The sequence below is a fragment of the Protomyctophum bolini genome (genome assembly GCF_963924005.1).
Source record: "Protomyctophum bolini genome assembly, chromosome: 1".
NCBI classification, from domain to species: domain Eukaryota; kingdom Metazoa; phylum Chordata; class Actinopteri; order Myctophiformes; family Myctophidae; genus Protomyctophum; species Protomyctophum bolini.
Window position 1 is genome coordinate 52,965,782 of NC_137862.1, and position 19,735 is coordinate 52,985,516.

At 39.1% G+C, this 19,735-nt stretch overlaps 1 protein-coding gene across 1 annotated transcript in view; it reads left to right on the top strand.

The window, feature by feature from the left end:
- Positions 1–19,735, top strand: part of LOC308320840 (leucine zipper protein 2-like) — a gene marked incomplete at its 3' end in the record, with an annotated part of 206,596 nt that overhangs the window by 102,245 nt on the left and 84,616 nt on the right. The window contains exon 2 of the mRNA XM_080771530.1: positions 10,098–10,215. Within this exon, the coding sequence (XP_080627656.1) occupies positions 10,098–10,215 (118 nt within the window). The remainder of the gene's footprint in view (positions 1–10,097; positions 10,216–19,735) is intronic.

Genomic DNA, 19,735 nt, shown 5'->3' on the forward strand with positions numbered 1-19,735 from the left:
CCCCCCCCCCCCCCCGTGCTTCCTTGTAGATTGGTATTTGCAAATTTGATTTGATTTGATTATCTTTATTTTGAAACCCTCTTGTGGTGGATAATTAATAAATAATGATACTAGGATACATTTTTGGGGAACCATGTATTGACTGGCTACGCACACACACACACACACACACACACACACACAGAGAGAGAGAGAGGGAGAGCTCAGAAAGTAAACTCAGTGAGGACAGGTAATTAATTATAGTTTCCCTGTGTGATCTTGTGCATCATAATGAATAAATGATTCATTCTCTCAGTCTCTTGTCCCTCTGTCAATTTCATTCCTAGAAACAAGAGAGAGAGAGAGAGAGAGAGTGAGAGCTGAGTGCAATTGGTTTACACTACTTTAATTTCACCTGTCACAATGATTAAGTGCACCCTAAAGTGCACTGTGCAATTATTCTTGTGCGATAGGTGTATTGTGTGCATGCTTTCATACTAGTCCGGCAGCAGGGGTTATGGGGTGGGAAATTTGGTATATAGTATTTTTTATTGGCCTAAAATATTGTCTATATACATTCATCAATCCACTTGCTTCATTAACATCCTATGGCAGTCAAAACTTTCCTTTTGCATTAAGTAGCATGTGACATGTCAAACTAGGGGGTTTTCATGATTCTGAATCCATTCTAAGCTCTAAGTTTTGCACAAAATGCACTCCTTCGGCTAAAAACGGCCATAGACCTAGGCTTACCATACGTCCTATTTTGGGGGGAAGGGTTTATAAATTCCTTCAAATGTCCGGGATTTTACACATATCTGTACGGTGTACGCTCACAGAACATTCAGACCAATGTGTATTACAATGCACGTTCAATGGTTCGTAGTGGAAAAACACTGTGGGAGGCAGACTTTCAGCCCGAACCCCGGAATGTGTATTATTAATAACGGCATGTGCTGACAGCACTGGTCCCGACAGCAGGTCAGAGAAAGGCTCGCTGCTGCTCCGCTGTCTGCAGATAGACTGTGTTGTCTGCTCTCCGTGAGGAAAGCTTGAATTGCTACTGTAAATAACTATCTCATCATTGACATGCAGAAAAAGTAGGCTGTAGACTAGAATAATATTTTGACATTTTGGCCTGCCACTTTTTTAATTTGCAACAATTGTACAACTTTTCTGCATTGATTTTTTATAGGCTATATATAAAAACACACTTCTAATTCTCAAATATTTGATGAATAGAAAATGAAAACGAAAATAATCGATGGTTGCAGTTCTAGACAAAAGCAGGAACGGAGAGTGTACAGAATATGCTCTCCACCCTGTCCTTTCTCTCTAAAATAAATTGAATAGCAGCAGTAGTTAAGTATAGTATAGTAGCCAATATTATTCTAGAAACATTACACTATAGGCCTACTGTATAAGTCATTTTGGGGAAGCTTTAATCCTCGCAACGTAGAATTGTAGAATACTGAAACTAACAGGATGGATTCACTTATCTTGGCAGCATTGTTGCTCATGCAGCGTTTATTCACAGTACTATATCACTATAGCCTGGCTTGGCCAGCCTCATAGCGGGGAATCACTGAAGATTCTTCCCTGCATATGAGTCTGGACTTCGGCCATAGGCAGCTTGAAAAGTGGGCGTTAGTAGTTGCCTTGACAGACAGATCCATCTAGCCAATCAGCGTAACAAAAAGCTGACGTCACCACACAGTGCGCTGGTCCGCTCCTCATGCCACGCCAAAAACAACAAGGTCTGTTATAGTTTCTACTTCATATGTGAGCGAGATATGTCGGATATATTGTAACTGCAGTAACTGCTTGTTCTTATCGTTTCTGTGTACACTTTTAAACTTGTTGCGTTGTGGGCAGCCATTGTTGTTTTGAAAGTACTGCAGCGTGAATGTTACGTCACCATATGCACATGAACCAATCAGAGGCTGCTTTTCACTGTTGTATATGGACAGCCGTTGAAACGCAGTTACTGAGTCCAGACTCATATGCGGAGAGGAAACATCAGTGATATCACTGACACAACATTGTTTTTATTGATTCATTTAATACTAATAAACTGAGCACTGCTGATACTTAAATAGGAGTCGCTGGAGATGTTTGGTGGTGTTTGTTTGTTTATTTATTTTCAATCTGTTCAGTAGAGGAAGTTTTTCCTGTTATTTTAAAGCCGGATAGCCGGGTATGGCAGGGTTGGATATCATCTATGTCGGATGGAAACCTCGGTCATACTGTATAGCCTATGTCCAAAAAGGTCATGATTCAGGATTCAAATTCCAAAACTGGAAATGTAGCAGATTGTCAAACTAAAAACGTGTTGCTTGCTTTGGGCCGTGTTTTGAGCTTGTGGTTCTGGTACTTTTTTGGCTTTCGCCTTTATTTTATATTTTTTATAGAGGTACAGACAGCAGGTTGACAGGAAATAGGGGAGAGAGATGGGGGAGTGACATGCAGTAAAGGCCGTGGGGATCGGGAGTCGAACCCGCTGCACACTACCATACTGGATTACCGGCCAAGGTGCCTGGACCGCTGAGCCACGGCCCAGGCCGGATCTGGTACACTTTTGATGAGTTTGTGTGATGTTGTAGTAATGATCCAGTAGGCTGTTAATCTACATGAGCGGTTTCTTCCTGACAGTGACAATATTATAATGACCATTAGTGAGGACCAGTTGAATGAAGACAGGTTGAAAATGGGTGAAGTGTCTTTTAAAGGGATTGTTCACACCCAAAAGGAGTTTTTTTTCTATTGATTGCTCACCCCATGGAGACATGAATTAATGGATATTTATTTAGTTTTTGTCGCATTACTATTCCTAAGCCAAGACTTTGATGACCAGCAGTGGTTCCCTATGGAGACACAAATATTATCCTTTGTGTATCCATAGGGAACCACTTCTGGTCATCAAATTATTGGACAAAAATTCAATTCAAGTCTCCATCAAACCAATTAAAATGTGTCAAAAAAGTTAATACAAATTAAATTGTGAAAATATCAGATATATGCAAGCTCACGACACATCGCATTGCATTGTGATCTGCTGTTTCCACTACTTAATTGTAATATAGTTATTCAGGGGCTTGAGTGGACGAGTGGAATTTTCCAAATCAAACTCCTTTATTGTGTTCACGCGGGTGTCAAATGTATTTGTCTTGTGTTGACGGAGCAAAACATCCACTATTGTTTTATTTGAATGTCCCCACACTAAACGACACAAGGAGATTTAGCATCAAACATCCCTGACATGCGTGCAATTATTATTCCCTGGTGTCTGCATGAGCTGTTTATACAAGACAAGAGTCAGTAATCATGAGTGATTGATGAAGGCTGCGCAGGTGAGAGTTGCATGCTCATGCCCTGCTAGAGGAATAGATTAATTCCATGACCGGCCTGAGGCCGTCCCCCTGATTACAAGTATTTATTTGCATCCTCTTAATGGCATAATTAATCCAGCCTGAAATTGGAAGTACCACATAAAGTGGTGCTGTCTGCCCATAACAATCTGCACGACAGCAAATAAGAACATTTTATATTCAGTCCGGTAACATTACACAGCTCTTTCAAATGACTTTCAATTACAGCATAACATTGTTTATGTTTTTTGTTGTCTTGTGAAATATTCTTTTAGGTACGTTCCCCCTACACTCAGTGACATGATTCATAAACATGGAATAGATGGATCATTGTTTGTTTTTTTAATGTTTTTGTATTAGCCACTTTTGGCTTTTAACTTTTGCTAACACATTAGAGCAGGGGTATTCAACTAGATTGGACAGGGGGCCACAATTGTAAGATTACTTAAAGTTGGGGGCCGCAAGACAACCAAAAAAAGGTATCTATTTCACCATTTCACCGAAAACAATTTTCGGTTACATAGAAGAGAGCACAACATGAGTTTGGAGTGCAGTTTGGCCATTAAATGCCATCTCCCTCTATTGTGATAATTCTCCATCTCATCCATTAATTTTTACACCATTGTGTGTTTCATCCAATAGTTTCCCAGGCTGAATGTCACGATGCCCTAACTCTCAACTGATAGTTCATGAAACATCAGGATGAGTCATAAGAGCCCGTTGGCCTTGTTATAAATACAATATATATAAATAAAATAATAATGTCATTCATTCAATCATAATGGAAACACTTCACCGTGTCAGCCTGCCCCAATACCCTTCTTACGAAGACGCTTCCGTGCCATGGACACATTGAAAGACTATACTTCCTATTTTCTCAAACTCAAAAGCCTGTGCAATGTAAATGTCTGGCACAGAGATGATATCCTCTCAAACATCACAATGTGTAAATGCAATACGAAGTCACCATGATGGTCACATACAGTACTCCATATAGCAGATAACAATGGACATATGTGTACTATTAACACACAACAATGGACACAATTATGTCTTGATGTGAGCGCCATAATAACTGGAGATAACATGGCCATAACATTAGCATTTTAAAGTGTGTTCCAGGGCCACAAGAACACTTCCCATGGGGGCCGAAATTGGCCCGCGGGCCACCAGTTGAATATCACTGCATTAGAGTAATCATAAATGCACCAGAATCACAATATTGTCACTATCGGCCAGAAACCTTGTATCTCCATATTTCATTGTTTTATGTATGTATGTGTGTGTGTGTGTGTGTGTGTGTGTGTGTGTGTGTGTGTGTGTATGTGTATGTGTGAGTGTGAGTGCGTGCGTGCGTGCGTGCGTGTGTGTGTGTGTGTGTGTGTGTGTGTGTGTGTGTGTGTGTGTGTGTGTGTGTGTGTGTGTGTGTGTGTGTGTGTGTGTGTGTCCGTGTATGCATTTCATAAATGAATGTCCTGGTTTTGCTATAGGGCGTTGTATGACAATGTCACACAAACATAGCAATTCACTGGGGATCTACAAGCTCACAGTGATTTCTTTGTAAACATTTTGCCTGTAATTACATGCCCAAAACAGACGCTAGCGTGAAAGTCTGTGTGTGGGTTTCATACATTTTCAACCAGCAAAAAGTATTAGCAACAGCTTGTGACTAAAAATACACTAAATTACATTGGATCCACTGAAACATATAGGCTCTTTTTTCATCTCCTGAAAAGTTGTGGACATTCAAATGTTCCACCCGACAATGACAATATACTGTAATGAACTGAATCTGGCCTGATCACCTTGTAAGGCTGTTATGTATAGGCTACTGTAAGGCAGCACTGTATTTATTTTTGCTTGCATCAAATCATGAGCATCATTAACATTATCTACTCTGGTGGTCCTTCTCTCTTGGTTTCTCTGCATCTTGATTGTTATGCCCATTTTAGCCCCATGAAATGTATTACCCCTCAAGGATGTTCTTATAGGATTATGGCTATTTAATAATGCCATTATGCCCCTTCCCCCTTCATCACCAATTTTGAGTCACATATCAAGAGATCATCACTTGTCCAACAATCTTACTGGATACAGTATATCCCTGCATTTACTGACAAAGAGAAACGCCAGGCAATGAAACAGAAAGTATCGGACGAATATGTCTGTTGTCTCACCACCGGCCCAGAGAAATCACTCTCTAGTCTTTTATTGGCATCCCCCGGGAGAAAAGAAGGAGTGTGTGTGTGTGTGTGTGTGTGTGTGTGTGTGTGTGTGTGTGTGGAGACAGATTAAAAGTGTTGTCGTCCGAGGGTAAAGTGATAGGGTATAGAGGACTAATATACTCAACACAGTTTCTCTGGATGAAAGATGCAAGACACAAAAATGCCATTCCCTTCAATCGCCCCATTTGAAGAAACCTGATGCTACAGAGATGGCTTTTCTCCCACCAAAGCTCTGCTTTTCCATCTAAATATCCGGGCTGTGTATCCAATTATTGGGGGACGGGGGAACGGGGGGGATATACATAGGGAACCATTTCTCAAAGGCTGCCTGTCTCCTTATAAATCTGAACTCATATGTCAGTGCGTTTTTTCATCACCGTACCAAGGGGAGACACACATTACTTGCCAGCACATTTGCATGGAAATATGATCATTAACAAGACTTTTGAAAAGATGTATGCAGGGGGGGTATGTGTACCGGAACACCAGAGGATACACATTTAGCACACAAACTGGCACAGCACATTCATTCCTGAGAGCTGATTTAATTCTAGTTAATTAAAGTGGTAAAATGCTCGCTTACCCCCGTGTGGTTACGGTGAAGGGGAGTAGACTGTTGAGAAAAAGCCAGGATTGGCTAAATTCCAGTTGTAGAGTTGTGGAGATGCTTAACCGAGCGACCACATGATCCTGTTCCAAATCCCTGCTTCTCTCTCATGATCAGAAATAAAGATCTACAAGTAGAGCTGGACTGCAGCTTTGCACGCTCTCAATGACCCTCATGATAATTGATTGATTGATTGATTGATTGATTGTATTTGCCAACTTGATTCAAAACTATACTTGACAGCTAGCTCCCTGCCAAAGTACTGAATCCTCACATTCTCTTGCAAACTATGTTTTTAACTCAAATCTTTGCTTCTGGGGGGTCCCTGGAACAACATATTTTCAGATGTGGGTCTTCAGAGGTGTTAACCTGACTCTGCCAGATGGGGGCGGTATTGGGTAACCATGTTCCCCAACACAGCATCCATCTGAGATCGCTCAGGGGATTGAGCTAACAGCCGCTCCGGTTCGAACCAATCAGCGTGAGCTAAGGGCGGGATATGCAGTGCGAAACCGGATGTGACGCTATATAGACATGTCAATATGATTGGTTGTGTTTGCACGCCCACACGGTGATAGACAGACGGTCCCATCCAATCATCTACCAAGTATCTTGAAAAAAAGGAACAGCCCCGTCATCGAATTGGCTCCCGAGATCCCAGATCCCAATAAGCTGTGGAACAAACTTGTGTAGCAAGCTTCTTGGATCTGGCAGCGTCAGGTTAGGTCGGTGGCCAATTACGTAAAATGTTCGGGGTCCTTGACATGAAATAGGTTGAGAACCACTGATATACTGTAGAAACATAGGTTTTTCAGAAAACTGTCATGATTTAGAAGATTTTCTTTTTTTAATTCCGACGTCAAGCCTAAATGGGTTAAGCATATAAACCTTTTATATATGACCAAAATAGGAACAGCAGGGTTAACGAAGTTAAACTGGCCGCCCAAACATTCATTGGTTAATTTAAACCTGGTCCCTGGTGCAGGAACTTGGCATAATGTGACACACACACACACACAAAATCCCCATCACCAGATCAACACAATAACACATACATCACAGAGAGACAAGCAACACCTGGGATATAAATAAATTACACTGCATATTGCATCCTGCACATGACTTGCCACCATATGGCAACAGTGGGGAAGTTATTGTGGGTTCATGCAGCAGAGGGAAAGAGGGGGGATGGGCGTTCACCCTGTCTGCCAGTGTATCCATTACCCCATGGAATAGGTTCGTCTCTGGCTGTGAAATGGAGAAGACTTGTAACTTCAGGTCCACTCACACAGAAATGACCTGCAGACAAGTCAACAGCAAAGTCAACCTTCTTTCCGACTACATCCAATACAAATTGGCCACTATTGCCAAAGAAAATTCACCAGTTGCGTAATTACACTGTGGCCTATTAAGAGGCTTCTGCCTCCTTCCCTCCTGTCCCATTTTGGATGTCAGAGAATGTGTGCTAATGAGCAGCTTCACTGCCTGACAAACAGGCTTATGTCCATATCTCTGCAATCGTATAATGTCAGGGCGGCCTCGTGGAACTTATCAAACGTTGATCTTTCTCCCACAAGTGTGGTGGTGGCGGCATCATTTATTGGCTGTGACACATAATACATGGACTTATTGAGGCCAAACATGTATCTTGCCTTGGAGTCATTATAGGTCGATTATGCAAGTGGAACAATATTACTAAACCCATGTGGTAATACAGGAATTGGCCTCGCTCTGCGCCCTTTCGTATTATGGAAGCCGTATCGGCCCGTGTTGAACGCACACACATACAACGTTCCTGAATATTTTAGCATTGTGGGAGTGTCCATATGTTAATTATTTTCACCTTGCGCAATTTGCTATTAAGCCCCTTGACCTAAAAACACTGGGGTCTGACCACGTCTTAAATGCAAAAAGCACTGTTTGATTTTACGCTTGATTTTACACTGCTGGAGTGTTGCCATGTCTGTTTATTATAAGCGGCTTCTTTTTCTGTAAAGTCGCTTGTAAATATTGGTAGTTGTGGTTGCTTTTCTTGTTTCTAAAGTGGTTATTTGGGCTTTTCTCCTAATGTTGGAGGGTTGTTTAAACCAGTGATCCTCACACAGTACATTCCCATGTCAAGGACCCCCAGATGAATGCATTTGACCAAGTAAGGACGGCTAATCCAAAAATATTTTGGGCCAGGCAGTGACCCCATGACAGATTTGTGTTTTAAAATGTTTCAATACAATGTTTAAAAATATTCCACAATTGTCACTTTTTTCCAAGATTACTACTAAAATAGCAGATCTACCAGCTCACAATGCATCACATTCATTCATTAAAACGCTGTTGTGTTTTTTGTTATCGTTGTGAAGTGCACAGAGACCCCTTGCGGTGATTGTTGCACTATAAATAAAAAAATAAACTGAAACTAAACTGCCCGATCAAAAAAAGCACACAGTGAACGGCTAGTGACCTCCCACTTTCACCCACATCCAGGTTCTCTCTTTTATAAGAGATAATGGCTCGTAGTGCGTGCGCCCCCGTGACACCTTCCACCATGCGAGGACAGGTGAAAGCTGCAACGATCCTGATGTCGCCTGAGAGTGTTCGGTGTTAGCCATGATGAACGACAATTAGCCCTACAGTACCTCATAACCTTTATAATTGCCACTTGCTATAGTAGCTTACACGCTCTGTAATTTGCTCTAATGACTACAACACGACAGTCTAATCGCTTCCCCTGTTCAATGTTGCACGCCTTCTAGGTGTACAGTTTTGTAAATGAAGCGTCGATGCTAACGTGAACTTTGTAAGCCGACATTGTGAAAGATGGAATGCCGCGATGAGGGAATGCCCCTCCTGATCATGATCATTATAGGTACTATGATTATACTAGGAAGAAAGACTGTTTGTTCTTCTTCAAAAAAGTGTTAAAATTATGTTTTCATGATCCACCTGAACTGAAGCTGCACCGCACAGCTGTTGTTAGGGGGAGGGGTTAGGGGAGGGTTCACTAACTATTGTATTGTGATGTCACTATAACATGGTGTATATTTCGATTGGGCCTTTTGACTCAAAAATACACAGGGAAGACATAATATTCAATGTTAGACCTGGGGGTCTATAAGAGTAATGTTAACTCCATAGACACGTACAAAACAGTCCGCTGTATGCAGAGTGATCTAGTAAGAGAGTGGTGACACGCTTTGATGTATATATATGCCGGGAAGACACCACATTATCTCTGTGGCGTCTTGGGCTGAAAGGGGTTGTCAGACAGAATGTACAGTATGGGGTGTATATGTTTCCGTCAGCCAGAAGGTATAGGGTATACTGTATTGCTGAACACACTGTGAAATTAATTCAACCTCTGTATGAGGATGCTGCACACGTAAAAGCACAGAGGTGTTACTATAGCGCGACGCAGACAACACGACTGCGTGGGGGCGGCCCAGAGGCAAGGCGGGGGGGCACACGGCTGCCCACCCGTGCCGTCTCTGTAAAATAAAATTATAAACACATACAGAGATGCAATAATGACAGTTGAGTTGAACAAAGGTTGGTCGGAGCCTGGTGGTGGCTGCTGCTAGCAGACACACACACACACACACACACACACACACACACACACACACACGCACACACACACACACACACACACACACATCATAGGCACACACATGCCCTGCCTCCCAAGTTCCCTACAGCCTGTAGGCTAGTAACGTGAAGGAAGTCAGAAGTGTCTGTGGCGAGTGTGCATGCAGTGCATGCTCGCTGATTAGCCTGGAATAGGAACAATGTTGTGCTTTTCATCTTTTTGTCCAACAATCTTTTTTTTTTACCTTTATTTAACCAGTAAAACTCTCTCTCTCTCTCTCTCTCTCTCTCTCTCTCTCTCTCTCTCTCTCTCTATCTCTCTCTATCTCTCAACAGACAAAGTTATGAGGGCCTTGAAAAGAAGCTGAAGGAGGTGTTCGGCGAAAGGAGTGGCATTCTGCACCAACTCTCCAGGACATCAAAGGAGCTGGACAGCATCAAAGGCAACCTTCAGGTGAGAACCTTTTCATGCCTCTGTTTGAAATATCACAGGACTGTTAAATGGGGCCAAGCAGCTCCGTTTGAACCTGGAGGCAATTTGCCACCCCTTTTCCTTTTTTTCTCCATCGGAAATGACTGTGGTTGCTGATTGATGATGTGATTATATGAAACACAGAAGTGAAAATGTTCTGCAATTTGGTTTATCTCATCTCCTGTTATGAGGTGTATAATCTAGATACAATTTCCCCACTACAAGTTTCAACTTTAAACTTTAAAGCATCAATCTGCGGTCACTGATAGTACACAATCAGTGTCCATCTGTTGATATATATTCATGTTCATGGTCATGACTGAGTCAGAATGGCATTGGTTTTGATAGCACATCATTGAGCTGGATGCAATCCTATACCTGGAGGGGAGAGAACAGATGGTGGAGGTGAACAGAACACTAACACAGAACACTGGAGGCAAATCTTTCCGGTGATAAAAACCAACGTAATCAAAAAAGTCAACCAAAGAGCAAGATTCCTGTACAGGATCTTCTCACTGGTCAACAAAAACACCTTGAAGACCCGAGCCCTTGTACACGGTTTCTTTGATTATATGCATGCACCTCTTGGTATCACAGCACCTCAAAGAACAAACTGGTCAGGCATTGAGGGGGCAGAAAACAGCCTGGTCGTCACGTGGATCATGAACTCGCACGAGCCCATAGACTCCAATGCATTTCGTAACTTCCGGCTGTGGAAGTTGTCCCTATAGAAGTCTATGTAGAAGAGCCTGGCCCCATGAAGTAAACTGTCTTACTCTATGGCTCTGGACAGCATCGCCCCTTCCCCATATGGGAATGTCAATATGGCCATATCACACCTCCATATATGGTCACGCTATAGTGACACCACGTGACATCATGGAGACCCTTGGATCTCCATATATGGTTGTCAGTCCATCGCGCCTCGTGACATCCCGCGCTCCTCATCATCAATCCCAAAAATTAAGGCCCAGCCCTACCTGGGCCCTCATCAAACCCTGACATTGCATAATTATGTCGATCTGATCTCATCCAACCCTGTACACTCAAGACACGCTCCATATATGGCCAGTACATATAATTCATTCCATATGTTGATCATGCCAAAGCACCAGTGCTCGCCCAGCAGTCTGCCATACGTCACCCAGGCGGGTGTGTGCACGCGACCTCGCCCTTTAGGTCGAGGTCGCTGCTCGCCCTCAGGGCGTCCTACTAGTAATATACGATGGAATCATGAGCATTGATTACAAATTGTGGACCGTTACTCATTCATTTGGTTCCATTTGTACACTCTCGGGGCTAACTTAGCCCTTTTACAGTAGAGAATGTCATATATATCATGTTGTTCATCTGTTGGGTAAACATTAAGCAGAGTCTAGGATTATTATTAACCTGGCATTTATCAAGACCCTGGGGACAATTAAAACCATCAACAGTCCCTTTTTCATAGATACATGGTCATATTTTAAACAGGTTTTTAGATCATACTAAAATGTGACTCTGTATTTGAGATATAATGTAGTGTACAGTATTATGTTTTCTCCAGCACGCCAACGCAAGCTCCTCGTCATGCCATTTTATACCTGCAAAGTTATCGATGTTTCAATGAAGTTTATGCAAATTTACTCCCACATGAATCACTGGGTTGATTACAGTGGTAGCGATTGAGACAGGAAGCTTTTTGAGGAGTGAGTGATGTGCGTGTGCGTGCACGGCGCGTTCTTTGTTCTCTTTCTTCCAAGTGCTTTGAAATAACTTCTCATTTTGCCGCAGTAAGTTTGCGAATGATGTCATTTTCCTGGAATAGAAACCTTGTCATCTCTTCATGGTGCAAAGACACAATTCCATATTGGTGCAATAATAGATTCCTTTTTACCAGCTGCAAGCTGGTCAATATTAGCTTGTGAAAGTTCCGACTGGTAGATACACACTGGAGATCGACAGGAGATCATCTTCTGCTGAGCCTGCTCTGTCACCAGTTGGCAACACTGGTTGCCAAGCCTGCATATTTCCAGCCTAACGTGGATTCATTCACAGTTGCTTGCCTGGTTTGGTTTTTGGAGGCTGCTTAGCTTATTTCTGTCACGACAGTTGCCACCACTGGCAACAACCCATAACATCCCATCGTCTGCACGGCATGGTTAGTCGAGCAGTTCTGATTGGCCAGCCATGTTGCCTCAGAATTCTTTAGGGTCACTAATTTGAGCATAACAGCGGAGCGCAGCTAAAAAGTGGCATAACGTCAGCAGCAGACCCAAGTAGTATAATATGGCTGATGCGCCGCCCCCCCTTTTGGCCACTAGTGGCGCTAGTGAGCAATTTAATGCATAATTTGCATAATTAATTATGCAAATTAGTAATTACATTCCTTGAATTCCATGAATTCCATATATATAATTAGCATAATCATAAATAATAAATATCCATAAATATAAATATCCATAAATATAATTAGCATATAATAGTTTATAATTAAATAATAATAAAAACTAATGATAGTTATTTATAAAATGCATGATGTGTGTGTGATTAGCTGATCTCATCTCTCTCTCTCCCTGCGTCTCCTTGTGACATGCCTCCCCCAAAAGCCAGCAGAGATGCTGACTCGAAGGTGTGAAAAACAAACAAATGTAAATTTGTTTGTTTGTCACTGGGGGTGAGGTGGGGGGATGGGCTCCCACTCTTTGTGGAATGCCATGGGCCAGACAAATTAAATGAAGCGCGGGGGTGGGGTGGGGGGATGGGTTCTAACCAGGTGCCAGACATGCAAATTAGATAAACACAGAGGTGGGGGCTCCACTCTTTGAAGTGAATTGTATGCATAAATTAATCAAGTTAGTATTTAAATTCCTTACATACATTGACAGTGGGTGTGTGATTCCACCTAGTGATCAATCTCTATATATAAATATTTACACTGCAATACCATTTATGCCCTGATGTGATCTCAGTCATCTAGGGCAATGTTTTTCAATCAATGGTCTGGGGACCATCAATGGTTCTTGAATGTAATTCTTGTGAAAAATCATTGATACCCCCCTAGTGTTCAATCTCTATATAAATATTTACACTGCAATACCATTTATGCCCTGATGTGATCTCAGTCATCTATGGAAATGTGTTTCAATCATTGGTCTGGGGACCACCAGTGGTCCTTGAATGTAATTCTTGTGTAAGTCAAGGATATCCCCCCTAGTGGTCAATTTCTATATACATATTTACAACTGCAATACCATTTATGCCCTGATGTGATCTCAGTCACCTAGTGCAAATGTTTTCAAGCATTGGCCCGGGGGCTACCGATGGTCTTTGAGAGGGTTCAGGTGACCCTCCCCCCAGCTAAGTCATGGAGAGTTGGTAACCAAATAGTCTCCTTATAGATCTTTAACTCTATACTTTTCAATTTTTTGTGTTTTTGAATTTTGTATGTTTCATGTTGTCCTAATGTGTTTGGGTTATTGTATATCTTGTATTATTTTTGGTGTTTTGTGTTGCGTCTTTGAATTATTTATGTTTCATGTTGGCCTAATGGGGTGGGGTATTGTATATCTTGTATTATTTTTTGTGTTTTGTGTTGTGTCTTTGAATTCTGCATGCTTCATGTGGTACTAATGTGTTTGGGTTATTGTCTGTCTTGTATTATTTTTGGTGTTTTGTGTTGGGATCTTTGAATTTTTATGTTTCATGTTGTCCTAATGGGGTGGGGTATTGTATATCTTGTATTATTTTTTGTGTTTTGTGTTGTGTCTTTGAATTTTGCATGCTTCAGGTGGTACTAATGTGTTTGGGTTATTGTCTGTCTTGTATTATTTTAGGTGTTTTGTGTTGGTGTCTTTGAATTTTTATGTTTCATGTTGTCCTAAGGTGTATGGTTTATTGTCTGTCTTGTATTATTTTTGGTGTTTTGTGTTGTGTCTTTGAATATTGTATGCTTCATGTGGTACTAATGTGTGGGGATTATTGTCTGTCTTGTATTATTTTTGGTGTTTTGTGTTGTGACTTTGAATTTTTTATGTTTCATGTTGTCCTAATGGGGTTGGGTATCCGGTATTGTATATCTTGTATTATTTTTAGTGTTTTGTGTTGTGTCTTTGAATTTTGCATGCTTCATTTGGTACTAATGTGTTTGGATTATTGTCTGTCTTGTATTATTTTAGGTGTTTTGTGTTGTGTCTTTGAATTTTTTATGTTTCATGTTGTCCTAATGGGGTTGGGTATTGTATATCTTGTATTATTTTTAGTGTTTTGTGTTGTGTCTTTGAATTTTGCATGCTTCATGTGGTACTAATGTGTTTGGATTATTGTCTGTCTTGTATTATTTTCGGTGTTTTGTGGTGTGTCTTTGAATTTTTTATGTTTCATGTTGTCCTAATGGGGTTGGGTATTGTATATCTTGTATTCTTTTTTGTGTTTTGTGTTGTGTCTTTGAATTTTGCATGCTTCATGTGGTACTAATGTGTTTGGGTTATGGTCTGTCTTGTATTATTTTTGGTGTTTTGTGTTGTGTCTTTGAATTTTTTATGTTTCATGTTGTCCTAATGGGGTTGGGTATTGTATATCTTGTATTATTTTTTGTGTTTTGTGTTGTGTCTTTGAATTTTGCATGCTTCATGTGGTACTAATGTGTTTGGGTTATTGTCTGTCTTGTATTATTTTTGGTGTTTTGTGCTGGGGTCTCTGAATTTTTATGTTTCATGTTGTCCTAAAGTGTATGGTTTATTGTCTGTCTTGTATTATTTTTGGTGTTTTGTGTTGTGTCTTTGAATATTGTATGCTTCATGTGGTACTAATGTGTTGGGGTTATTGTCTGCCTTGTATTATTTTTGGTGTTTTGTGTTGTGACTTTGAATTTTTTATGTTTCATGTTGTCCTAATGGGGTTGGGTATTGTATATCTTGTATTATTTTTTGTGTTTTGTGTTGTGTCTTTGAATTTTGCATGCTTCATGTGGTACTAATGTGTTGGGTTATTGTCTGTCTTGTATTATTTTTGGTGTGTTGTGTTGGGATCTTTGAATTTTTCATGTTTCATGTTGTCCTAATGGGGTTGGGTATTGTATATCTTGTATTATTTTTTGTGTTTTGTGCTGTGTCTTTGAATTTTGCATGCTTCATGTGGTACTAATGTGTTTGGGTTATTGTCTGTCTTGTATTATTTTTGGTTTTTTGTGTTGTGTCTTTGAATTTTTATGTTTCATGTTGTCCTAAGGTGTATGGTTTATTGTCTGTATTGTATTATATATTTTTTCAATTCAAAAATATTATATATATATATATTATTCAAAATATTATATTAATACAACAGGCCGCCTGTTTGTAATAATATAATATTTTGAATAATATATATATATATAATATTTTTGAATTGAAAAAAAATAATACAAGATATACAATAAGCCAGACACATTAGGACAACATGAAGCATACAAAATTCAAAGACACAACACAAAACACCTAAAATAATACAAGACAGACAATAACCCAAACACATTAGTACCACCTGAAACATGCAAAATTCAAAGACACAACACAAAACACAAAAAATAATACAAGATATACAATACCCCACCCCATTAGGACAACATGAAACATAAAAATTCAAAGATCCCAACACAAAACACCAAAAATAATACAAGACAGACAATAACCCAAACACATTAGTACCACCTGAAGCATGCAAAATTCAAAGACACAACACAAAACAAAAAAAATAATACAAGATATACAATACCCCACCCCATTAGGACAACATGAAACATAAAAATTCAAAGATCCCAACACAAAACACCAAAAATAATACAAGACAGACAATAACCCAAACACATTAGTACCACATGAAGCATGCAGAATTCAAAGACACAACACAAAACACAAAAAATAATACAAGATATACAATACCCAACCCCATTAGGACAACATGAAACATAAAAAATTCAAAGACACAGCACAAAACACCAAAAATAATACAAGACAGACAATAACCCAAACACATTAGTACCACATGAAGCATGCAAAATTCAAAGACACAACACAAAACACAAAAAATAATACAATATATACAATACCCAACCCCATTAGGACAACATGAAACATAAAAAATTCAAAGACACAGCACAAAACACCAAAAATAATACAAGACAGACAATAAACCATACACCTTAGGACAACATGAAACATAAAAATTCAAAGACACAACACAAAACACCAAAAGTAATACAAGACAGACAATAACCCAAACCCATTAGTACCACATGAAGCATGCAAAATTCAAAGACACAACACAAAACACAAAAAATAATACAAGACAGACAATAACCCAAACCCATTAGTACCACATGAAGCATACAAAATTCAAAGACCCAACACAAAACACCAAAAATAATACAAGACAGACAATAAACCATACACCTTAGGACAACATGAAACATAAAAATTCAAAGACACAACACAAAACACCAAAAATAATACAAGCCAGACAATAACCCAAACCCATTAGTACCACATGAAGCATGCAAAATTCAAAGACAACACAAAACACAAAAAATAATACAAGACAGACAATAACCCAAACCCATTAGTACCACATGAAGCATACAAAATTCAAAGACCCAACACAAAACACCAAAAATAATACAAGACAGACAATAAACCATACACCTTAGGACAACATGAAACATAAAAATTCAAAGACACAACACAAAACACCAAAAATAATACAAGACAGACAATAACCCAAACACATTAGTACCACATGAAGCATGCAAAATTCAAAGACACAACACAAAAAAACAAAAAATAATACAAGATATACAATACCCAACCCCATTAGGCCAACATGAAACATAAAAAATTCAAAGACTCCAACACAAAACACCAAAAATAATACAAGACAGACAATAACCCAAACACATTAGTACCACATGAAGCATGCAAAATTCAAAGACACAACACAAAACACAAAAAATAATACAAGATATACAATACCCAACCCCATTAGGACAACCTGAAACATAAAAAATTCAAAGACACAACACAAAACACCAAAAATAATACAAGACAGACAATAACCCAAACACATTAGTACCACATGAAGCATGCAAAATTCATAGACACAACACAAAACACAAAAAATAATACAAGATATACAATACCCAACCCCATTAGGACAACATGAAACATAAAGAATTCAAAGACGCAACATAAAACACAAAAAATAATACAAGACATACCATTACCCCGACACATTAGGACAACATGAAACATACAAAATTCAAAGACACAACCCAAAACACCAAAAATAATACAAGATATACAATACCCAACCCCATTAGGACAACATGAAACATAAAAAAATCAAAGACACACCACAAAACACCAAAAATAATACAAGACAGACAATAACCCAAACACATTAGTACCACATGAAGCATGCAAAATTCAAAGACACAACACAAAACACAAAAAATAATACAAGACAGACAATAAACCATACACCTTAGGACACCATGAAACATAAAAAATTCAAAGACACACCACAAAACACCAAAAATAATACAAGACCGACAATAACCCAAACACATTAGTACCACATGAAGCATGCAAAATCCATAGACCCAACACAAAACACAAAAAATAATACAAGATATACAATACCCCAACCCCATTAGGCCAACATGAAACATAAAAAATTCAAAGATCCCAACACAAAACACCAAAAATAATACAAGACAGACAATAACCCAAACACATTAGTACCACATGAAGCATGCAAAATTCAAAGACACAACACAAAACACAAAAAATAATACAAGATATACAATACCCAACCCCATTAGGACAACATGAAACATAAAAAATTCAAAGACACAACACAAAACACAAAAAATAATACAAGACAGACAATAAACCATACACCTTAGGACAACATGAAACATAAAAATTCAAAGACACAACACAAAACACCAAAAATAATACAAGACAGACAATAACCCCAACCCATTAGTATCACATGAAGCATGCAAAATTCAAAGACACAACACAAAACACAAAAAATAATACAAGACAGACAATAACCCAAACCCATTAGTACCACATGAAGCATACAAAATTCAAAGACACAACACAAAACACCAAAAATAATACAAGACAGACAATACCCCACCCCATTAGGCCAACATGAAACATAAAAAATTCAAAGATCCCAACACAAAACACCAAAAATAATACAAGACAGACAATAACCCAAACACATTAGTACCACATGAAGCATGCAAAATTCAAAGACACAACACAAAACACAAAAAAGAATACAAGATATACAATACCCAACCCCATTAGGACAACATGAAACATAAAAAATTCAAAGACACAACACAAAACACCAAAAATAATACAAGACAGACAATAACCCAAACACATTAGTACCACATGAAGCATGCAAAATTCATAGACACAACACAAAACACAAAAAATAATACAAGATATACAATACCCAACCCATTAGGACAACATGAAACATAAAGAATTCAAAGACGCAACACAAAACACCAAAAATAATACAAAACATACCATTACCCCGACACATTAGGACAACATGAAACATACAAAATTCAAAGACACAACACAAAACACCAAAAATAATACAAGATATACAATACCCAACCCCATTAGGACAACATGAAACATAAAAAAATCAAAGACACACCACAAAACACCAAAAATAATACAAGACAGACAATAACCCAAACACATTAGTACCACATGAAGCATGCAAAATTCAAAGACACAACACAAAACACAAAAAATAATACAAGATATACAATACCCCACCCCATTAGGCCAACATGAAACATAAATAATTCAAAGACGCAACACAAAACACCAAAAATAATACAAGATATACAATAACCCAAACACATTAGGACAACATGAAACATACAAAATTCAAAAACACAAAAAATTGAAAAGTATAGAGTTAAAGATCTATAAGGAGACTATTTGGTTACCAACTCTCCATGACTTAGCTGGGGGGAGGGTCACCTGAACCCTCTCAAAGACCATCGGTAGCCCCCGGGCCAATGCTTGAAAACATTTGCACTAGGTGACTGAGATCACATCAGGGCATAAATGGTATTGCAGTTGTAAATATGTATATAGAAATTGACCACTAGGGGGGATATCCTTGACTTACACAAGAATTACATTCAAGGACCACTGGTGGTCCCCAGACCAATGATTGAAACACATTTCCATAGATGACTGAGATCACATCAGGGCATAAATGGTATTGCAGTGTAAATATTTATATAGAGATTGAACACTAGGGGGGTATCAATGATTTTTCACAAGAATTACATTCAAGAACCATTGATGGTCCCCAGACCATTGATTGAAAAACATTGCCCTAGATGACTGAGATCACATCAGGGCATAAATGGTATTGCAGTGTAAATATTTATATATAGAGATTGATCACTAGGTGGAATCACACACCCACTGTCAAT